A 24,384-nucleotide genomic window follows, 5' to 3' on the forward strand; every position below is an offset into this window, starting at 1 on the left:
GTTGCTTCCAATGACGCGTTATCCTGTTACATCACACGCTAAGACTAAAATTGTTAATTGTAGTGAAGATGGCGGATGGCCTTACGAACACGGAGACACTACTGCAGACTAAGCATACTCTCGCACTGCTCTTTTTTTTTTGCTAAAAACACTTTCTTTTCATTAAGAACTTTAATAAAGTTCTTAGTGAAAAGAAAATGCTACACTAATAAATACTAGTTATCTTTTAACGAGGAAATCTTATTGCCTAAATTGAAAAACTTTTAATGGATAGATGACCAAACAAGCCTATTTTCCCTAAACGAAGTTATTCAGAATAACTTTTACGTTTGCGAAAATTTTTATCAATTTCTTTCGTTTGTGTGTTTGACGTAAATAAATTTTTATTTACGTTGTTTTGCAAATATGTGACTGCTATGCTTGCAATTATTAAATTCTCCTAAATAAAGAATATTTTTACTTGTTCAGAATTGTAATAAATTAATGCTTTATTAGATTTTATCATTTAATGATTACTTTAAGAAAATTAATCATTACCTTTTGAACAGAATCTAGTTAGCTAGAATCAGAGCTGTAATATTTCAAAAATGACTAGTCCATCAACGACAATTAATCCAGTTATTCTTAATAAGGACAACTTTATAGAGTTCCTTACTTAGTGGATCATGTGCTGAGTAGTGTGGTCCAAGCCAATCACTTTTATATATAAAATAAGAGGTTTCACGCTAGCGTATTTAGTCTATTGATTATAAATCAAAAGAATCAATGTCCAGTAGTTTACCCTTTAATTCGGTTTGTTCGAACTGTTGATAATATGAAGGAGATGTTAAGGAGTTATAAATCCATGCATCATTATGCCATTAAAGATCCATTTCAGGGATTCGCATCTTTCCAACTAAATTAGACACTGCCAGCATTGAATCCTAAAAGAGGTTCCATCAACTGACCATTTTGTTTTCTAAAATTTGGTTTATTATTAGGTAGACTCGAAAATGTGCTCAATGAAATACTTAAACATCAAAAATCTTGATTATTATATAATTGGGATATTTGATGCTTAGGTCTTAATTATTTTCCTTTTTATTTGTATAAAGTTTTAGTTCGACTTCCACGCACCAGAATTTATAAAACTGCTTAAAAGAGAAAACAAAATTTTAAATTCGTTGTGCAGTGTTTATCATAAAAGCCGTACATAAATCGCATGGATATTATACTGATTATGCCCAATTTGCCTGGTGCATGAGACCATCAGTGCTGTTGAGGAATTTTTATGTTATGACATTCATAATTGATTTGGATCTTTAATACTCGTAATTCTGTACGACAATAAACGTTGTCTGATTTAAACCAATAATGAAAGAATTGACACCAGTGTATTATGACACCCAATTTCAGCAAATTTTGTCAGTCTGTCTACGGTGAAAAACGCATAAAATACAACTTTAAATATCAGTTACACCTGTAGGAGTTATTGTTTTTGAAATTAATGGTTAGTTGGTGAAGTTAACTATGAACGATACATGAACCACAGCTTACTGATCGACGCATGTTTCGGGAAGGAGTCTGAACCTTCACCAGAGTGTTCTTCAATGGTTTTCTTCTCCAAATACTTACTTGCAGGTCTTCCTGGAACTAATTCAGTGAAAGGTCAAAGGACGTGTTCAAATTTCTCATCCTCACAGACCAATAATACATCCCAGAGCTAACAAAAATGTTCACTCTTAGGAGAAAAAACAAACTCGAACTTTACTTCACTTAATTTTTATGAGATCGAGGAAATGACCGTTCGCAAACAGTAAAATCCAAATACGACTATTCCTGCAGACCGATTTTTGTGCGACATTAGTGGAGCGTCTTAGTATTTTCTTTAACGACAAGACCAAAGTGGTGATGAAGGACTATAAATATGATTAGAGAGCGTTTTTAATAATCTTAGCATAAATCCCGAAATGTAATGGGATACTCATCAAAGAAATCGCTGTCTTAGGATAACTTATGGTAATGAATTCACACTGTGCAGTGGGACATTAGGATTACTATTAATTATAGTCCTTAATTATAATTTGAACTTTTTATTCTTCCTCATTATAATCGTACCATATATTTCATAGGTGACAGCAGGCATCCTGACCAGTATTACTACGATAACCCACTGGAATCGCCCATTTATGATGTCGCGTATAATATTCCCAGGCCAGCATCTCGCCAATTCTGAAGTAACGAAACAGAGCTTTCAAGTAGTAAGTGGATTATTTCATCCTTCTCCTGTATGTGGAAATTCCAATTCTTAGAAAATTAACTTTGATAAAACTACACAGCAGACATCGCAATAATTACAGCAAAAGAAGTTAAAACCTACTGCTATGCAACAATACTTTGATTGTTGTTTATGAAAACCTCCTAAAAGAACGCCAATTTAATTTTTATATGTTCATAAAATAAAGTTATTTTTAATACAGTGATTATATTCGTCAATATACAGACAACACGTACAGTATATTGCTGGATTAGTTGGACACGCGAATAACATACTCTCTAACCAGCTGGATAAAGATTTGAATCCTGCTGGAGTATTGAGATCTGTGATTATATCATGGTCAGAGATGAATTTGTGACTCAACCCGTCCTATCATTGACCCGAGATGAATGGGGAAATTCTATTTATGGTCTACAGATCAGGATATCGGAACTACGTAATGAATAAAATAAAGTACAAAATAAATAACCTGAAAATAAAATAACTGTACATTCACGATATTGTAATGTACTATAAAAAGAGTGTCTGATTACTTGTCTTTTTGGAGAAAACCTTAGTTTCCGAGATGTTTTCAGTTGAAACCCTTTTAACCATTATTAGTGTCGTTACAAGGATGTATAAAATACTTCTTAAAACGAAGGATTACAAATATCATTGATTTTATTTATCAAGTAAGACATTGTTTGCTTTTTGAAAGATGTAAAATCGGAGCAGACATTTCAGCAAAATACTCTATGGGAGCTGCTGATTTCCAGTTTTAATTATGTCATTAGGGTTCGAATTCGTGTAACTCCAGTTGAATATTAACATTCCATCATTTTTTTTTTTTTTCAACAGAAGTGTTCAACCTGATAATCAACAAATTTTGCGGCACAGTTAATGAAAGGACGTTTGCTATTTTGCAAAAAACGTTGAAATCAGAGAAAAATAAGCAGGATTTCTCCCCCCCCCAGGCACTTTTGACCAACTTTGGAATATTTCCTTGTGGTTATGCCGTTTTGGGATATCCAGTTTGATTCTTCTTCAAAGGAGATTCTTTGACCCATCCTCCCCATTCCTTAAGAAGGAATGGGGAGGATGGGTCGAAGAATCTTCTAAAAAGGCATTCCCATCTTTCTTGAATATTGGTTTCGGTTTGTGTTGTACGCTGAAACATTTTTTTTTAAAGTATTATGTTTTGAAAGTGATCACAACTGATGAAATTAATTTAGAATGAGTTACCATGTCATTACACTATTCAAACGAAACGTTTGCCTACTTGGTAATTAACTAGATATTGAATTTCATTATCGATTTATTGTATTCAATACTGAAGAAACGCAAGTCTTTGACATCTTTCTTTTTTAAATGTAAAGCAGAACTAATGGATACTGGTACTAAGGCAATTATTATAAAATCTATTTCATATCGTGGATATTGTAATATGAGAATGTTATTCCAAGCTTTCAGAACAGATAGTTGTCACACTGTGAATGACTTTGTCGATCCCAAGAGAATAAGAGAACTCCTTTCAGCAAAATTTCCATTAACTCTTAATGGAATAAAACACGTGCATCTCGAATTTCAACCCATTAAGTCAATGGAAATTGTAGTGTATGTCGATCCTGTTATTTCTATAACAGAAATTTCAAGATACCTGTTTATATGAAATGGATATGTGTTGTTAAAGGTATAGATTTTATCTTTAATTTGAGATTTGCATTGAGTCTTCCTAAGTAAAATCTTAGTGTTCTCGTGTATTAACTTCAGTTGTCACTAAATAGCTTACAATTTCAGTTGCTAAAATTAAATTCTGAATAAGCGTATTTAAGGTTTACGATGAGAAAGAGATCTACGTGCAACTTAGCGAGCTCATCAGTTGTGTAGTAGTTTTTTATACATCACTAGGTTGTTTGAAATTAATAATTCGAAACAATGTAATAAAAAGGAAGAGAGAATTATTTTTCATTAGTTAAAATATCTAGTAAGCGCATTAGTATTTTATTCTTGCAATTTAATTATACATTCTACCGAATGTATAATTAAATTTTAAAAAATTTATTGTATATACATCTTTATTCAAATTTAGCATTTTTCTCTCCTTGTTCTGTTCTATTTCATTACGGTCAAACCTAACTCGAAATGCAGGTGTAATTGCCACTGATTCAACACAAAAGACCAAATTTCGCTGAGCGTGTTGTCATTATAGCTAACCAATTGGCATGCTGTCTCAGAAAAATCGCTGGACACTTTTTACTGATGACGTCAGAGAATTATATGAGATTTGTTGTTGTATTAGTATTTATATATCTATCTTTACATTGATAAAATTTGAATCTGTGTTCATTTATTTCTGTTTTTATTAAGAATGCCTCTTCAGTATGAAAAATACTTGCTGCCTTAATACTATTTTTTTTTTAATCTTTTAAATACAATAACCTTTTCTATTTTATCATAAAAATTAAATATCACTTAGAATAAAAGTTTTTGAGGTTAATCATTAGCTTTCATTAATACTAGTATTTTTGATGTTCCTCTAGTTTGAGTTTAATCTTTGATTTGGAATGAAAGTGTAGACTTTTTACCTTATTAGTATTAACACACTGAATAACTATTACAAATGAAAAGATAATAAAACAGATACAGCAAAAGATAAACAATGAGGAGACCTTGTTTAGGACAGATTATAATGAGAATATGTTACAAAATAGTTTAACGTATGTCAAATAAATTAAATAGGTTAACAGATATTTATCTGTTATGATAAACTACATGAATTCAATTGTCTCTAGAGTAGTTTCCATATTATATATAAGAATAAATAAAAAAAATACAAGAGAATTATAGGAAAAGCGATGAAGTATCCCCACAGAATGCGAGTTGTCACTAAATTACTGATGTCGCTATTGCATTATTAATATTAGCAGTTTTCTTTAAGAAGAAAAATAAACTAACTAAACATTAAAAATCGTGCTTATTTTTTTAAAATTACATAAAACTGTATGCATGCATGTATGTCTGGTTTTCCACAAAATGAAGTACATAATACCATTCCTACAGATCTGATTTCGAAATTTTAATTAAACGTACACATTAAAAACGTTGTTGGTTCCTGTGTATCAAAAAAAATAACTGCGAACTTTTATACAATAAATGTAATAGTACTATAGGTGGTAATGAAAGAAGCTCTTTTCTGTGATAATCCCGATATCACAGTCAGTAGGTTAGTTTCGGTGAACTGGGAATACCTCTCTAGAAACTTAACATGATCAGTGGTGGTATTGCACCTGATGGGAAAAAAAAAAGCATACACATTTACTGTGATACATGAATCACTTCTCTTATGTAAACAGTGTATTGCAATGATTCTATATTCTTGTGATGAAATATGTTTTAGGATCAAACACTTTATTAGGATTTAGTGAAATTCAGTGAGTAATTGCTCTTAATATAATTGGATGTGTAACACACTGAATAAGTATTACAAATGAAAAGATAATAAAACAGACGCAACAAAATATAAAGGTAAACAGTGAGGAGACCTTGTTTAGGACAGATCACTTAACATGATCAGACTAAAAATGTCATGGTTAGTTTGAGACTAAACATGACATTTAAGATTTCTGGTGTGGGATCACTACCCCATATATTGAGGGCCTTCAACTGTTTTAATGTTTCATGATTGTTTCCAAAAGTAGGGGTTCGAAAATATGTTAAAAATAGAAAACAACTTAGGGTGGAAACAGATGTATATAATGACATTTTCTTTAAAAGTTTAAGAGCCAGATACAATTTTATACACCTTTTTTAAGCATTACGATTTTGTGGTAAAAATGTTCATTTTTTATTTACAGGGAGATATTAACCAGTTCTATGGCGCAACCATGCAAGAGCAGTCTTGTGACATGGAAGCCTGTAGATATTCTGAGGTAATGGTTTTAAAACTCAGTGCGTTATTGACCGAGAACAAAGAAGCAGAGTGAGCTTTTCTCTGCTTTGTCTCCTGCAAATCGGTAAGGCGAAGGCCTTTGCTTGCGGAGAGAATGATTAACACGATGGCCGACTGACAGTGCACGTACCTGTAGCTCCTAACTTTACTGGGCAAGCTGCTATGAGCGACAAACTGTGTTCCCCAAGATAACTATCCAACATTTAAGGAGCAATGATGAATGAGCATTAATTTTTTTTTCCTTACGAAGACCATTCAGACAACTGAGGTTTTTTATTATTTTTTTATTTCTTAATTTTTACGCCTTTTTGGTTGTGTAGTTCATAAGTTTAAAGGGACTGCTCAAAAGTTGAATTGGATTTAATTAGTCGCAAGGCAGTCAGTTTGTTTTTGTATATAAGGAAGTTTGCCTTTATACTATAAAAACATCAATTAATACATTTTTTTTTTCATTTCTAAGGTAGTATATTTTACTTTTTGTACCCCAGATGCTTACTTTTTAACACCCTTATCATCTGCTGTCCATTTTTATCCATCCATCACTCTGTATTCTACTTTAAGTCTTTTCCTTCTAACAATATTTAACATTCGATCTCCCATTTCTTTCATGCAGTTTGTTTTTTCAAAAATACAAACTATAAATTTTAAGTGTTTTTTTTTTATTAGATCAAAATCAATGGAATTGTGTTTATCTTGAATTTTAATTTTATTTAACTGTTGAAAGGGAAATACCCTCATTTACTCAACTGGGATAATTTTAAACCTGAACAATATTCATATGCCACCCTGTTTGTGATTGCATGGACAGTTTTGTGGCAGGTATTTAACTTCGACCCGCATGCATGCTGGCCGAAGTTAAATAATGGAGTTTACATCAAGTTTCTGTGGTCGAATTTGATCAGCTTCTATTAGTTCCACTCGTTATATTTTGTGTGAGTAGTGTATTATTCAGGTTTTTTTGACTCGCAAACACGAGACGTAGCATTTTCCTAGAATATACTGGACATTGTACGTTGACGAATAATAACACAAGAAGACTTCAGATGAATAACAGTAAGATAATATTTCAAAATGACTCCACATTGGAGTATTATGCTAACCTCAAGTATATCTGAAATCCGCTTTACCCTGATCGGGAGCGTTATGAAAGAAAGTTTTGTTGTAAACTTTGGAATCTAAAATCTCATTCATGAGCATCATGATTAATAGTTTCTCCTCAGTGAGGGGCATCTACTATCTATTAAAAAAAAACGGAATAGTAGCCTTAATTATAAGTTTAATATTAGAACCTTCACCGGAATCAACTATGATTTCTTCTAACTATCGCACTAAAACTGGACATTGTAATATATAATACTTAATATATGAATGCAGGTCAGCTATTTGGAAGAAAAAAACTACATCTTTGTAATTAATGCACTGTTAACAATAAAAATTGTATATTTATTTTAACTCTGTGGTTGTGATTATTTTATTTACAGATATTCATTCTTACACCACTACATATACATTCCTATTCTTTCCAAGAAAAAACAGATTTATGACTATGCCGAGGCTCCACTTTGAGTGGTGATGGATGATGAAGAGGCAGCGGGAAGCAAACAGAGATGCTCATAAATTGCAGCAGATGCACTGTTTAAACAAAAAAAAATACCATTTCTATCAACAAAATAACTTACTTGTAAAATCAAATAGTTTTGCCAATATATTGGGTTTGTATGGTGGCTCTATGAATGGGAAACTCTGCGAGATAAAATAGTTTAGAAAGCTAATTTTATGTCGTATATAACTAGCGGTTTGCATGAAGTTAGACGCATTGTAACAACACAACAAATGCTCTAGCCGTTATCTAAATCGATAACCAATACCGGCAGCATTTGGGAATGGTTAATAATTTTACTGCAACTTTCTTTCTGTAGTTATCTGGTTTTGTAGAAAGGTTGCTATCTTCAAATATCAAGAAGGAGAAATTTCAATTGAAATAGTAAAAAATAAATGCTCTAAAATGATTCCATCTGTACAAAAAAAAAAAAGAATTCCTTCAAAAAATAGGCTGTAAATTACTTTAATAGCTTCAGAGTGTTATAGCCTTCGACTATAACATTTGCCAATTATTTATGAACCTATTTTTCATTGTTTCTCTAGAATAAAAAGTACCTTCTACAAATGCATAATGCCGACTAATGCATAAATTCAACCTTGGTATCTTACTTGATCTGGCTCCTTCTGATGAGACCACTATAAAGTTCGAAACCGGTCTAGGTAGTGACCCTTCCTTAATGCATATCATTAGTGACTTCTGGAAGCATTTGTCACATTCCGCTTAACTACTATTAACTACTCTCCACCCCATTTTTATTTTCTTTTGTCATTTCCCAGTCTCTGATTAGTAAATTTTGATGCTTAATTATTGGAAAAATTGTACCTGAGATTTAGTTATCAATCAGTCTCCTTCCATTTACTTAATGTAGCTTTGGCCACCAGTTTGGGCTCTTGCATTTATTTAGCCCCACTTTCATAACTGTTATATAAGGGCCTCTCTTTGAAACATGACTTAATACTTTCCTTTGATTTATATGACTGTCTATAATGTCACCATTAAATTCCTGATGTTTACTCTGAGGGATGTACAGTATATTACATAATAGTGTGTCATGAAAAGGTTACATCATTACTAATTGCCTATGGACAATCTCTAAAGTCTGTAATATTATCTGACCTTTTATTTAAATCTTCTAAAGGGTATATCTTGCTATATCAATTCACCTACATGTTTTTAATTTTTTCTATCCTGGCAAAAAAAAAAAAAAATGTTTTCTAACATCCCACTTCGTTTAGTGACAGTACCACCTGAGATTGATTGTGCTAACACATTCCGCCATGATGATAATATACAATTCTTACCTAATATCCTCATTTTTATTCTTTTTTTTTAGTTTAGAATTGTGGCTAATTTCTCTCTTATTCAACTGGCTCGACACAATACCACCTTTAATTCTTTTGTTCTATACCGTGTGTTTAATTTGTCATGCTCACATAGAATTGTGCATTATTAAATTAAATATTTTACTTGTGCTATAGGTTTTGTACTGAAAATACAAATGAAAATTTTCGTCACTTTGTTTCCGAATTTCATACCAAATTTGTTACGATTTTATTCAGTTTAGTTAAAGAAATGTAGAGAGTATGCAGTATTTTTGTCTAGTGTACAATATTATATGCAAAGAGCAAATTTTGATAATATTTATGATTCTGATATATTCATTCTAACTGTAACAACTTACTAATGTAATACCGAAGTCCGATTTTATTCCTTATTTATAAATTCATCTTCTACAATAGAGAATACTGCATGTTTCTTATTTTGTAATTGGGATTCTTATGGGGGGGGGAATTATCATTAAATGCGACAAATATTGCATCTGTAAGGTACCTTGTATTGATGTAAATACCAGTGCCTTTTGTGTTCCTTTTCATTTGTTCAATATTGATAATAATGGTGACTAGTTTTTTCATAAAAACTAAATTTGAAACATAAATTAGTTGACTCGTCTTTCCTTTTAAACCATTTGGCCATGCGTGACTAATATTACTGTCTAGAAATACTCTGCCTTGGGATAATTTAAAAACGAAATGCTCATAAGAAACAAGATGAATGTAGTGTCTACATTACAACCATCTTGTGATATAGACATAAGATTCATTGCAAAATTTTGAAGACTATCGCAAAATTTATTATGAATATTAAACCCAACTATTCATGTGCTGTACATTTTATATAGGTAAACTTGCCTTGACTCTGACATTTAAATCTAATAAGATTACATTTCTTGACAGATCATTGAGCTTATTTCTTTGTAATTGATATACACCTCACACAATTGAGCTTAACCGCAGACTATGGCCCTTCATTCCAGATTTCATTTTACTGCAGTTAGTGATATTTATGATTTCATTAAAGTAATTTAATTGTAGAGAATTACATAATTTTTCAGTGGACTGGTAAATGTTCATCCCAAGTTTTTTTTGCATCATTATTATTGATTGCTTCATGAAGTAGCTTGAAAGCAGCATGTATCAAACTTGTATTACTGAGTTGATTTTTGTAATAGGAAGAAACAATTGCTGAACATTTATGGTAATCTGATATTCAGTTATTGTAGTTTGTATATGAATTAATAACGCTAAAGACGATTAATTTTGCAATTTAATTCTCTTGGTAGTGGTTTGGTGCAGCGTACATTGATTGACAATAAGGTTTTACAGGTTCTAAGAATAATAGAAATGCAAATAAAATTCTAAAACAAGGAAGGCAGAAGAAAGAAATTATCTTAACTTTCCCATAAGTTTCCTTTCTTTATCTTTGGGAAATCCATTTTTCGCATCAAGGAAATTAGGATGACCTACCACACTATTTTTATTATATAGACCTTTAGAAAATGGAATGAAAATCAGTAACATATACCATATATATAACTAGTAAAGTAATCTATATAAACGTCTAGCATAATATTCAGTCCTCGATGTAGCAAACTCAGAAAACACAAAGTAGTTTGCTGTAGTAAATTTCTTTAGAATAGCATTGTGATGGGGAAAAAGATGCTATTGGTACTTTTATGTAGTTTATGTTTCTAACATTAACAAAAAAAAACTAGTATTATTAGCATAATAATCAAATCCTGGAACAAATCACATCCTATCTCCACGTCAACAAAGTTCAAGATTGGTACTATCAACATAAGAAGCCTCAATAGGAAAGAGAACAACTGCATAAATGTAAGTACGAGAATGGAGGCAGAGGAGAAAAGAAGAAATCAAATCAATCAACTAGTGCTCTTAGAGCATAGCGGTGACACAAATGTAAGAAAGCGAAGCTATGAAGGAAATTGGCACAAAAATTGGAGACGTTAATCTTAGCTCTTTATTTTATGAAGATGTTATAGTTTTAATTAATCCAGTATAAGTTTGTAAGATAAACTGAATAACTTGTAATAATACATTTGATATGAAAAGCAACAACAAAAACTTAAATAAAGTAAACATACAGAAATAACTGCATCGTGAATGGAAGCCATGTAATACATTTGTCAAGTTGGCATATTAAATTAAATATGGAAATAGGCAACAGAATTAGAATAGCTAGTATCGTAGGAAGGCAACTGAATAAATTTATATGGAAGAGGAGAGAAATCATTAAAAATTAGCTGTATACCAGACAATGTTGAAACCCATTTTAATTTATGGATCTTAGAGCTGGTTTAAAAACAAAACACTTCTGCAAAGACTGGAAATACAGATATGGGAGTTCTGAGAAAAAATACAATAGTAGACTGCTGGCAGTATCAGTAGTATGGGATGCTCTTCTGACAAGATCAAGATAAGATAAGGAATCGTGACGTGATTGGTTGATGACGTCATTATGTGCATGGCTTCATGGGTGTGGGATGTTTGGAATTTCCGTGTGGGCAACTGTGTCACTGGCTTCAGCTCTTGTGTTTTGGTTCGCGTATGGGATTATGGGTGATGGTAGAGATAAGGATTCGTGTTGTGATTGGTGGTGCCATTCTGACAAGATGAAGATCAAGATAAGATAAGGAATGGTGACGTGGGTGTGTGTTGTTTTCAGATGTAGATAAGTGACGTCATTTGTTATTTGTAAATAAGTGACGTTGTTGTTTTGAATGGAAAGGATGATATTAGTGGATAAGAAATCGTGTTGTGATTGGTGGAACACTTCTGACCAGATCAAGATAAGATAAGGAATCGTGACGCGAATGTTTGTTGTTATTGAGTTTGGAATTTCGCTGGGCCCCCCTTCTATCAGAAATATCACGTGGTGTGATGATAAGATATCTTTGAATTTTCCCAGAGTGGCACACATCCGTCATTGTCGTCTATGGGAATTCTTAGAGTATGTCGTGATGGCGGGTGTGATTAGATTTTTCTGAATAATTAATTATATACTAGTGTCACTCAAACATACGGTTTTTTTTTTTATTTTTATTTATTATTATTTTATATAGATGTTTGTACTAATTTTCCAATACATTTGGGGTATTTGTTTCCTGTTAAAGGGTGGGAATTCTTAGAGTAAGTCGTGATGGCGGCAGACTTTCGAGCTTTTCTGAATAATTAATTATATACTGATGTCACTCAACACACTTTTTTTTTTTTCCATACCTCATCTGTATTTTCTTCTATATACATATTCTAATCAAGTTAATATTTTATTCATAATTCATCCGGATATTTTGATTTGTCTAAAAGTAAGATAAGGAATCGTGACGCGAATGTTTGTTATGAGATGTAGATAAGTGACGTCATTTGTTAGTTGTAAATAAGTGACGTTATTGTTTTGAATGGAAAGGGAAATATATTAGTGTATAAGAAATCGTGACAAACATACAGTTTTTTTTTTCTCTAGATGGTTGTACTAATTTTCCAATACATTTTGGGTATTTCTTTCCTATTAAAGTGTGGGAATTCTTAGAGAAAGTCGTGATGGCTCTCATGTTTCGATCTTTTCTGAATAATTAATTATATACTTAAAGTACCTGTCCTTAAACACACACACACATTAGACATAAAAAATCGCTAATGTGTCCATGTTGATACTCTAATATATAACCTATGATTATTCTTATGGAAAAAAAAAAAAAACTATTCAGTATTAGAATTACGCTTACCAAACAACATGCGATCAGTTATGTTTAAGTTAAAAAAAGTACTTACAGCTTTCCAGATGACTCTTCGAAATTCGATTATTCCAAAATAGTTCAATTTTATATCCACAACACAAACACAAAAACCACAAAGAATGAAATTTCTGTAAATACTGTAACCTGAACTAGTTACTTCGTCCTTTAGATTACAGAGCGTAGATGGTGAGGTTTCGTCATTGCAATATCCCCCAGCGAGCGCTTTTCCAACCGTAAATTGTGAATTTATTTTCCAACACTGAATATTTCTCATTAAGTCTTTTACAGTAGGTTTTCTGAATATTCCAATTGTTGATTAACATGTATTCACAGAACACAAACACAAATCTGAAAAGAACATTTCACTTTTTCATTATAGCTTACTGTGGCTAACATATATTCACACCACAAAACACACAAAACATAGGAGTTGATAGATATTTCTGTAAATAACCAGAAAAGCTAGTGGACTACTTAATTTACTTTAGTATCCGTTTGGTTCTCTGTATTAATCTTTCCCACGGGTGTCCTTCCTCGGTAGGAAGCTCTATGCGCCGTTTTGTTTAGGGTAAGTGTTATTTCCGCTTTCGAATTCTGATTGCTGTTAGAGTATGGAATTCAGACAAGTGAAATTTTTATTTATTTTTTTTTTCAAATTGATTGGTTATTTTCGTATTTTACTTTTACAGGTCATATTCTAACAGAATAACTGAGCAGAATTAATAAATATATAAAGTATATGAGAATTTATTTTCCAACACTGTATATTTCTCATTAAGCCTTATCCGGTCGCCTTTTGTTGTACGTAGGTGAGAAATCGTGTGTTTTGTTTCGAACTTTTGGTTTCCGCTGGGAAATTACCAATATAACTATTAATTTTACCTTCGATTCCTTGTGCTCTTAACCTATTTCTGTAAGTAGACTTTATTTATGAATTATTTTCCAACACTGTTAGTTTTCATTCATTAACCTTGTTTGTAGATAACGAACAAATAAGACTTTTACTTCAATGAATCAAAAAAAAAATTCTCTGGTTACTTTGTGGCATGAAATTTCACAAGGGAAAAAAAAAAAAAGTTATCTTCTTTCTTAAATTTGTATAACACATCTACGACACCCAATTTGTTCATTTAATTTACACATTTTATTGAACGAAATATTATTTACAAATTGTATTTACTGAATCTAACAATACAGAAAATAAATAAATTGAAAAATACATCAAAGGTTCTTCCATGGTTGTGGAATTACCATCGTATGGTTTTGACAATGTGATTATCATCTGAAAGTTGATTTTCATTTGGTGGTTGTTTGTTGGGAATTTATTACTGTAGTAGTAAAATTAAGGGTTGCATATTTATATTTTCGAATCCAATACATATACTTCAGAGAATTATTAAAAGCACAGAATCTTTCGTTATGTTTCCAAAAGCATTTAAAATTACACATTATGTTTTCACGTTTTGGGCATCCAATTTCATTTAAACAAGAACAGGCCTCCCTATTAACTTCGTTAATGTTTTTGATTTTTCTCTTCCTTTGGCAAGTAATATATGATATTTGCATGTTGATTCTATCATCCAATCTCTTAGTTTGTCCAAAGCTAGTGAACCAATTTCCCACTTCAGCTGATGGTTATATTTTATTAACCAAGAATTCTGTTTTTTAACTCTTTCAGGTAATTCTTTCCAACTACAAGGTGATTTTGTCACTGCATATCTTACACTAAATCCATCAGAAATACAAATTTCTTTAGGAAATAAATTTGAACTGCTATTCAACAAAAATTGTACATCAATTATCCCAATGATAAGTGAAAATTCGTATTTTTCACCCACTGTCGATTTTTCATAATCGTTTTCCTTCATTCTTCTTCTTCGATTACTTCATATGGCACCACAAATAAATAGTTATTTATTATTATTTCACTGATTATTAGCTCTGATCGTATACTTTATGGTAACTTTCGTTTACAAAATTCTAAACAATTAGATCTTTTCACAAAGAAACTTTCAATGAATTTGTGGCTCACCCATTATTTTTGCATTACCAAACACAAATCACAAAACAGTAGCTGCAGTGGATGAACGATTACCTTAAGTCCAAACTCACTCGACTCTCTGGTATTTTCTTATAGTACTGTTTACACTTACCATCCCCTACCCTGACCGTTCCTTCAAAAATGAACTTTTGCGCAGATGACTCAACGACATGTTTTCACATGCTGTTGGATATACTGTTGGTGTGTTTTTATCTTACTTTGTGTAGGGAAAGGTAAAATTTGTATATGTGTTATCTGTAGAGTACAAACATTTTCTCTATGCCAAACTTTAAAGAAGTGTTAAAGTCACGTTTTGTTGGTTTAATTAGATGCTTCTCTCTTTCTCTCTCTGTAAAATAACCAAATTCTAACAGTTCGGATTTTCGATTATGTGAACGATTTGTTTTCAGATAACTCAAATAATGTCAATAGATAGCATTAGACAATTTCTAAAATAATCAATACATGGATTTTCGTTTTCAACACTTTTTTTTTTTTTTCCTGTCCTGGCATTAATTTCACAGTTGTGATTTTTTTAAATAATTAAACAGAATTGCATTAAGATATAAAGTTGTGGATTTAAATATCAAGATCTAATCAGAATAACTGAGTAAAAATTCACTGTGGAAAAACACAACAACAAAAACACATCTTTGTTCATTTAAGTTTACAAATGCACATTTTATTTTGCTGAAATACTATTTACAAGTATATTCACTGAGAAAAATTCGAAACATGTAATTACCTAAAAATATTTCACAATATTTAGTTAGACTCTTAACATTTTCCAAAGAGTTCAATGAATAAAATTTTTGTTACTCACTGTTTCTTGGTTACATTACATCAAAATAGCTGGTCACGCAAAAGAATTTTTAAATCAGATACCATGGTAACCACACTTCCATACGTTTGATATTGTGTCAGTCTGGAAATGACACCATGCCTCACTAAACATTCTGTGTATTCTTTTGTCAGCAAATATACACAAACAGTTTTTGTAAAATGTTCGTAAATGTCCCAAAATAAAGAATCTTTATCGAATTGGATAAAATCTTGAAAGTCTAATTTTACCATTGATGAATTTAAATGTTGAGCGATAATTTTTCCCATTAATCGGACAGATGGTAATTCAGTTTCCAAAAATAGTAAATGATTATCAATGTCGTACATTTTTGTTGAAAATCTCTCAGCTTCTTCACAACTAATAGAAAAAACCTTACTTCCATCAGCTCCTGTATCATCAAGTATTAGTTCCCCATCTTGGCATTTCAGAATATAACAATCACCGAGGTCCATTTCGTAGTCAACTCTTCTTTGCAAGTAGCCGAGGATATCAGACCACTTCCTGCGTAATTTTTCCCAAGTGGTCCGGGATAAATACATCACAATGTACGTGTCTTCTAAAATAATAATCGGTTTCCATCCTTTTAGAGCTAGGTGAAGAGTTTTGTCTCGTGGTATTTTCCTGAAGAAAGAAAATTTCAATGACTTTTGTGGCTCACCCATTATTTTACTTTACTTTACTTTCCTGGATACCAATCACCACAACACAATGACTTCACAGGATGAACGAATTGTCGTAACTGCAAAGACACTTGACTCGTTTATTTTTCCTTATAGTACTGTTTACCTGACCCTTAACCCTGACCGTTCCTTCCAAAATGAAACTTTTGCGCAGATAATTCACGGACATGTTTCTACATGGTGTTGGATAAACCATGACGACAATGACGGATGTGTGTCACCCTGGGAAAATTCCAAGATATCTTATCTCAAAAACATCACCCACAATTCCATAGCCAAACAAAACATGACAACAATGTCGTTATGTGTTTGGATATTTCTGGGGAACATATGTCTCTCATACTGTGATATCACAGAGGGTGACAGATGTCTTCCCTGCAATGCACCCCCAACCTAACCCCATCACCCTAGTCTCTCACCATCCCCTCTCCTCCAGAAGATGTCTGCTCAGCCTAGTGGATATGAGGGAGCTCATCGTTTGCGGATATCTTTTAGTGATGCAAACGATGAGCTCGCTCATCTCCACGAGGCTGAGCAGACATTTTCTGGAGGAGAGGGGTTAGTGGAGTATTGTAGGGAAGACCTCAGTCACCCTCTTGACTATCTTTTCACTTCCACAACCTGATGCTATTTTTTTTCCTCCAAAGTTATCAGTTGGAGGTAACATCACTAAAAGATATCCGCGAATAAAAATCTCGCTAATCTCCGCTAGCCTGAGCAGACATCTGCTGGAGGAGAGAGGGATGATGGGTTAGAGTATGGGATGGGGGAGCATTTAGCATCAGTTGGAAGTGACATGACTAAAAGAAATCCGACAACGGCAAACTAGCTCATCTCCCTTAGATGAGCAGACATCTTCTGGAGGATAGGGAGGGTGGGGGAGCCTTGAACACATAATGCTATTTTTTTTTTCCATCCAAACAATTTCGGACATCTGCAATGGCGAGATCGTTCATCTCATTGGTTATCAGTTTGAGGTGACATCACTAAAAGATATCTACAAATGGGTAGCTCGCTCATCTTCCTTTGGATGAATTCGAGCCACAGAGATAAAGTTTGTACCATAATGTCACAAAGTAAGATAAACGCACATCAACATCAATCCACCAGCATGCGAAAACATGTCTGTGAGTCACCTGCGCGAAAGTTTCATTTGGAAGGAACGGTCAGGTAAACAGTACTATAAAGAAAAACAATCGAGTCGAGTGTCTTTTCAGTTACTGCAATTCATTCATCCAGTGCAGCTATCGTATTGTGTTGTGTTGTGGTGTTTAGGTCCAGTAAAGTAAAATAATGAGTGAACTACAAAAGTCTTTGAAATTTTCTTTCTTCAGGAAAATAGTGTAAACTAAATATTATGAAATATTTGTAGGTAATTACAAGTTTCGATTTTTTTTTTCGTTGTAAGTAATATTTCAGCAAAATAAAATAAGCATTTGTAAAACTTAAATGAACAAAAGATGTGTGTTGCTGTTGTGTTTTCCACAGTGAAATTTTTACTCAGTTATTCAGTTTAGAATTTGATAATAAAATCCATAACTTTATACCTTAATGCAATTCTGTTTAATTATTGTAAAAAAATCACTAATGTGAAATTAATGCAAGGACCATGGGAAACCTGATATCCTGTAATTAAGTATTTAGAAATTTGTCTAATGCTACCTATTGACATTTTTTTTTTTTTTGAGTTATCTGTAAACATTTCGTTCGCATACTCGAAAATCCTACCTGTTAGAATTTGGTGATTTTACAGAGAGAAAGCAGATAATTTTACCCAAAACATAACTTAAACTCTTAAAGTTTAGTATAGAAAAAAGGTTTATACTCTCCAGATAACACAAATATAAATTTTACCTTTCCCAACACAAAGTAAGATAAAAATTTGGTTATTTTACAGAGTGCAGATATTTTAACTCATCACGTTACCAAACTCTTAAAAAAGCTTGATGTAAAAAAGAAAAGAAGGTACATTTTTCTTTTCTTTTAAGATATTTGTACATGATAAAAGTTTAAAAACATATCACTGCCAGTCGAAACTTTTTTTTTTCTTTCTTTTTTTTTTTTCAAAACTTGACAACACATATTTGTAGTTTGGTGAATAAAGTACAAATGAATTGAAAAGTGACAATTTTGTTACTACATCTGTAGATACCTTCACCAGACTAGAAAAACAATCGTACCAAATTCAAACAATACGACTGTTAGAATTTGGTTATTTACAGAGAGACAACTGATATTTTAGTCTATCACGTTACTTAAACTCTAAAAAAGTTTATTGAAGAAAATAAAAATGATATCGTAGCATGCAGATAAAAAATGAATCAACATGTATATATCAAATAATAATCGCCTTTGGAAGAGAAAAATCAAAATCATTAACAAACTTAATACCCATACCCGTTCTTCATTTAAATGATACCAAATGATGAAAACAAAATGGGTATGAATTTCCAAACTTTGAAAAGCTGATGATTTTCTTGCTTGCTGTGATCATAAATAGTTATTTGAATGTAAACATTTTATTTTTCTTGCGAGTCGAAACTTATTTCAAAACTTTACCACCCGTACATTCTAGTAATGGGGGAATTAAAAACAGAGACCATACCAAATAACGGATTTGTAGTTTTGTGAATAAAGTAAAAATGAAGTGATAAGTGACAATTTGTTACTACATCTGAAGTAGATACCTTCACCAGACTAGAAAAAACAGTCGTACCAAATTCTAACAATACGACTGTTAGAATTTGCTTATTTTACAGAGACAAACAGCTGATATTTTAGCCAATCACGTTACTTAAACTCTAAAAACGTTTGTTGTAGAAAATAAAAAGGTATCGTAGTGTGCAGATAATAAGGAATCAGCATGAATGTATCAAAAAAAAAAAAAATTACAGCCAATGGAAGAGAAAAATCAATAACATTAACAAACCTTATAGCCAGAACCGTTCTTCATTTAAACGATACCAAATGATGAAAACAATATGGGTAGGAAATTAAAACTTTGAAAAGGTGATGAATTTCTTGTTTGCTGTGATTCCAAAATAGTTATTTGAAGGTGAACGTTTTTTTTTTTTTCTTTACAATTTTCTTTCTTTCTTTCTGAGCTAATATTTATTTGAAATAAGAATACATAATTATTTATTTGTGTTGGAAAGAATATCTAATATAATAATTGTGTTAAAATATATAAATATCCCTACTGTGAAAAAAAAAAAGAGTCGGACTGAGAGGACAAAGTCAAAATACAAATTTAAGTAAGACCACAACATTTTTTTTTTTTTCTCCTTGTAAAATTTAATGCTACAAACTAACTAGATTTTTGTTATTTTATTTTATTTATTTTTTTTTTTTTTGACTCAGTGAGTTAAAAGTCTTATTTGTTCATGCAAGCCCTCAAATATATCAAGAATCTGTCAACTCTTGGAAGCAAAAAAAAAAAAAAAAAATCGAGTATTATTTTAATAACCAGAATTTTAGTGCAGAAGATTTCATCTGAAATTACAATACTGCTAGAATTTGGTTATTTTACAGAGCCATTAGATATTTTAAACCAACAGGTTACTACACACACACACTATTTTTCACCTAGGTACAACAAGTTGGCGACCGGATAAGAGAGAGATATCTTTAAGATACAACTTCTGAAATCTACGTCTACTTCTACTAAATCTACTTCTGAAATCTGAAATTCGTGAGAAATCTACAGTGTTGGAAAATAAATTCATATTTTATTTATTCGTTAATTTTGCTCAGTTATTCTGTTAGAATATGTAATTAAACTGATTTTTAAAAGTAAAATACAGAAAATAGCCATTCAATTTGAAAAAAAAAAAAAAAATAATTTCACTTGTCAGAATTCCATACCTTAACAGCACTCGGAATTCGAAACAGGAAATTACACTTACCCTAAACAAAAAGGCGCATAGACTTTCCTACCAAGCTTAGGAAACATAGCATGAGCAACTGTGGGAAGGAATTAAACAGAGAACGAACCAATCGGATAGTAATCTAAATTAAATATTCAACTAAGTCTCATATACTTTATATATTTATTAATTCTGCTCAGTTATGCTGTTAGAATATGACCTGTAAAAGTAAAATACAGAAAATAACCAATCAATTTGAAAAAAAAAATAATAATTTCACTTGTCTGAATTCCATACTCTAACAGCAATCGGAATTCGAAACCGGAAATAACACTTACCCTAAACAAAACAGCGCATAGAGCTTCCTACCGAGGATGGACACCCGTGGGAAAGATTAATACAGAGAACCAAACGGATACTAAAGTAAATTAAGTAGTCCACTAGCTTTTCTGGTTATTTACAGAAATATCTATCAACTCCTGTGTTTTGTGGTGTGAATATATGTTAGCCACAGTAAGCTATAATGAAAAACTGAAATGTTCTTTTCAGGTTTGTGTTCTGTGAATACATGTTAATCAACAATTGGAATATTCAGAAAACCTACTGTAAAAGACTTAATGAGAAATATTCAGTGTTGGAAAATAAATTCACAATTTACGGATGTGACTCATGTCATCCCCTTTGAAGAAAAGCGCTCGCTGGGGGATATTGCAATGACGAAACCTCACCATCTACGCTCCGTAATCTAAAGGACGAAGTAACTAGTTCAGGTTACAGTATTTACAGAAATTTCATTCTTTGTGGTTTTTGTGTTGTGTTGTGGATATAAAATTGAACTATTTTGGAATAATCGAATTTCGAAGAGTCATCTGGAAAGCTGTAAGTACTTTTTTAACTTAAACATAACTGATCGCATGTTGTTTGGTAAGCGTAATTCTAATACTGAATAGTTTTTTTTTCCATAAGAATAATCATAGGTTATATATTAGAGTATCAACATGGACACATTGCGATTTTTTATGTCTAATGTGTGTGTGTGTTTAAGGACAGGTACTTTAAGAATATAATTAATTATTCAGAAAAGATCGAAACACGAGAGCCATCACGACTTTCTCTAAGAATTCCCACACTTTAACAGGAAAGAAATACCCAAAATGTATTGGAAAATTAGTACAACCATCTAGAGAAGAAAAAAAACTGTATGTTTGTGTGACATAGAATATAGTTAAATTAAATTATCATTCCAAACTCAATAACAACAAACATTCACGTCACGATTCTTATCTTATCTTGATCTGGTTAAAAGTGTCCCACCAATCACGAGACGATTACTTAACCACTAAAATCATCCTTCCCATTCAAAACAATAACGTCACTTATTTACAACTAACAACAAACATTCACGTCACGATTCCTTATCTTATCTTGATCTTGATAGAAGTGTCCCACCAATCACGACACGATTTCTTATCCACTAATATCATCCTTTCCATTCAAAACAACAACGTCACTTATTTACAAATAACAAATGACGTCACTTATCTACATCTGAAAATAACACACACCCACGTCACCATTCCTTTTCTTATGTTGATCTTCATCTTGTCACTAGTGCACCACCAATCACAACACGAATCCTTATGTATCATCACCCATAATCCCATACGCGAACCAAAACACAACAACAGAAGCCAGTGACACACTTGCCCACAGAAAAATTCCAAACATTCTACACCCATGAAGCCATCCACACAATGCCGTCATCAACCAATCACGTCACGATTCCTTATCTTATCTTGATCTGGTCACTAGTGACCACCCTACTACTAGTATCATATTAAATTAAACTGAGAAAATGGTAAGCAGAATGGAAGATTAGCAAAACAAGTGTCCTTTACCAGTTTGGCAGGGAAAAACAATACCGGAAAATCTAGGTGTATTGATACATTAGAAAGTGCCTCATAGTTCTGTCTTGTAAGGTCTGATGATAGCTGAGTCTTTGCAGGTAATAGACTGATTTGGTTTGAGTTAGTACCAAATGAAAAGATACGCCATTATTATAATAACCTGTACATCCCTTGAGGTTATACATGTTAAAAATTTTGTGATGCAATCTTTCTAATCTAATCTAAAAATTAAAAAGGTTTTCTGCACATATTATTTAAATTTGAGATTTTTACAGCAGTCCTCACAAATGACCTCCATATAACTTAAAGATAGAAGAATAGATACTTGACTAGAGAAGTTAAAGAAAGTTAGCAAAACAAGAAATCACACACAAAAAAAGTTCTTGGCAAATCAGCAAATGCCAGAAGATTGCGAAGCAAAATGAAAGGAACACATTAAAATGTATGGGGAATGTACAGCAAAGAAAACTACCTTCAGCTTTGCTATAATCAAGCACATAATATATAGTAAAAGTACCGAATAAATTTCCTTAGAACAGCAAACTGTTCTTGTGGCTTCTATAAATTTGTTATGTTACACAATATGTACTTTATATATAGAGTTTTCGATGGCGTGGTAATTATCTGATTTAATCTTGTGGAATTTTAATACAAAAGCCACAAAAAAATAAGATTGTCAGGTCTATTATATATGAGATAAGGATAATCAAGAAGACTAGAGTGGTTATTAAACATTGAACAAGTGATAAATAAAGGAATTCAAATATTAAGGAGCAATTCAGTGGGAAGTATATTTCATTACTGAAAATTGAAAGACGTCTGTATCATGTAAAAAGATAAGAGAAACAGGACAACAGCAGTAGTTTATACTCTAACAAGCATTCCTAACTATAGAAGTTATTTCTTCTTCTTCGTAACATGGAATTTAGGCCAAGTGGCCTGTTCGGGTCTCATGCTATCTCTTTCTTGGTCTTCCGATTTTCTTCTTTTTCCACTTATTTTGTGTTTGTATGTATAGTATATTTGGTAGTCTGCTGTTGTCCATTCGATTTAAATGTTCTAGCCATTTTTGTTTATACTGTCTTATGTAGTAATTAATTTGTTTTATTTTCAACGATTGTAAGATTTCTTAATTTTTGTGGTCCCACTTAGTATATCCAGCTGTTTTTCTGAGGAAATTCATTCCGGCTGTTTAAATTTGTTTTTCATCTTTCCTTTCTATGATCCATGTTTCGATTCCATATAGTAGAGTTGGTTTTGACAAGACATTATATAGTCTGATTCTAGTGTGTTTTTGTACTAGAGATGGCTTAAATATATTATTTATTATGCCTTTTACTTTGACAAAGTTTGATATTTTAGTGCGTATGTCTTTTTCTTCTTCGTATGATAGATCACATCCCAAATATCTGAAAGTGTTTACTTGTTCTAGTATTTTATTATCTATCACTATTTTACTTTTTATTGGATTTTATCTTTTGAATGCCATTATTTCTTCTTTAGATATTGTCATATTAAATTGTTTTGATGATCTTTGTAAATCATCTTCTGATGTAGCTAATACTATTTGATCATCTACAAATAGTAGTGTATCTATTTTCATTTGCAGGGTCATTTTTATACCAAATGTGTTATGCTGTTTCCAGATTGTTATAATTTTATTTATATGTATATTGAAAAGCAGAGGTAAGAGGGTACATCCTTGTCGTACTCCTCGTGATATATAGCAGTTAAATTAGAACACATCTCAGAATGAAAAGATGTGTTCTAATTTAACTGCTATTTCATTTCCTGTATATATTTCTTTAATGGATTGTAAAAGTTGGTTTGGTATGTTTAAATCGGTTAATATTTTAAACAATTTATGGCTTTTTCATAATCAATAAAGGCCACGTGTATTTCTTTTTGAAATTCTCTTCTCTTTTAATAATTTTAAAGTAAAAATCGGATCTATACAGGATCGGCCTTTTCGGAAACCATTTTTTTGCCATACAGAACTTATTTAAAAATGATAACTAGGGCACGACTCATAAGATTGGTCAAAAAATGGATCTGCTTAATGGTTTCTCCACCTTGACGCAGGAAGAGGTTTGCGCCTAACGATGACCTCAAGAGCTAAGCCTCCCTAGCTGGACATTTCGATAGGTATGAGGCGGTACATAG

The 24,384-nt window shown here is 31.9% G+C and overlaps 1 protein-coding gene across 1 annotated transcript in view; it reads left to right on the plus strand.

Annotated features, from left to right (window-relative positions):
- Nucleotides 1-24,384, plus strand: part of LOC150094405 (uncharacterized) — a 184,784-nt gene that overhangs the window by 88,942 nt on the left and 71,458 nt on the right. Inside the window, exon 11 of the mRNA XM_090412461.1 lies at nt 6,091-6,165. Within this exon, the coding sequence (XP_090268587.1) occupies nt 6,091-6,165 (75 nt within the window). The remainder of the gene's footprint in view (nt 1-6,090; nt 6,166-24,384) is intronic.

The sequence above is a fragment of the Typopeltis vanoorti genome, chromosome 22 (assembly GCF_054136105.1).
Source record: "Typopeltis vanoorti isolate ZY-2024b chromosome 22, IOZ_Tvanoo_1.0, whole genome shotgun sequence".
NCBI classification, from domain to species: Eukaryota; Metazoa; Arthropoda; class Arachnida; order Uropygi; family Thelyphonidae; genus Typopeltis; species Typopeltis vanoorti.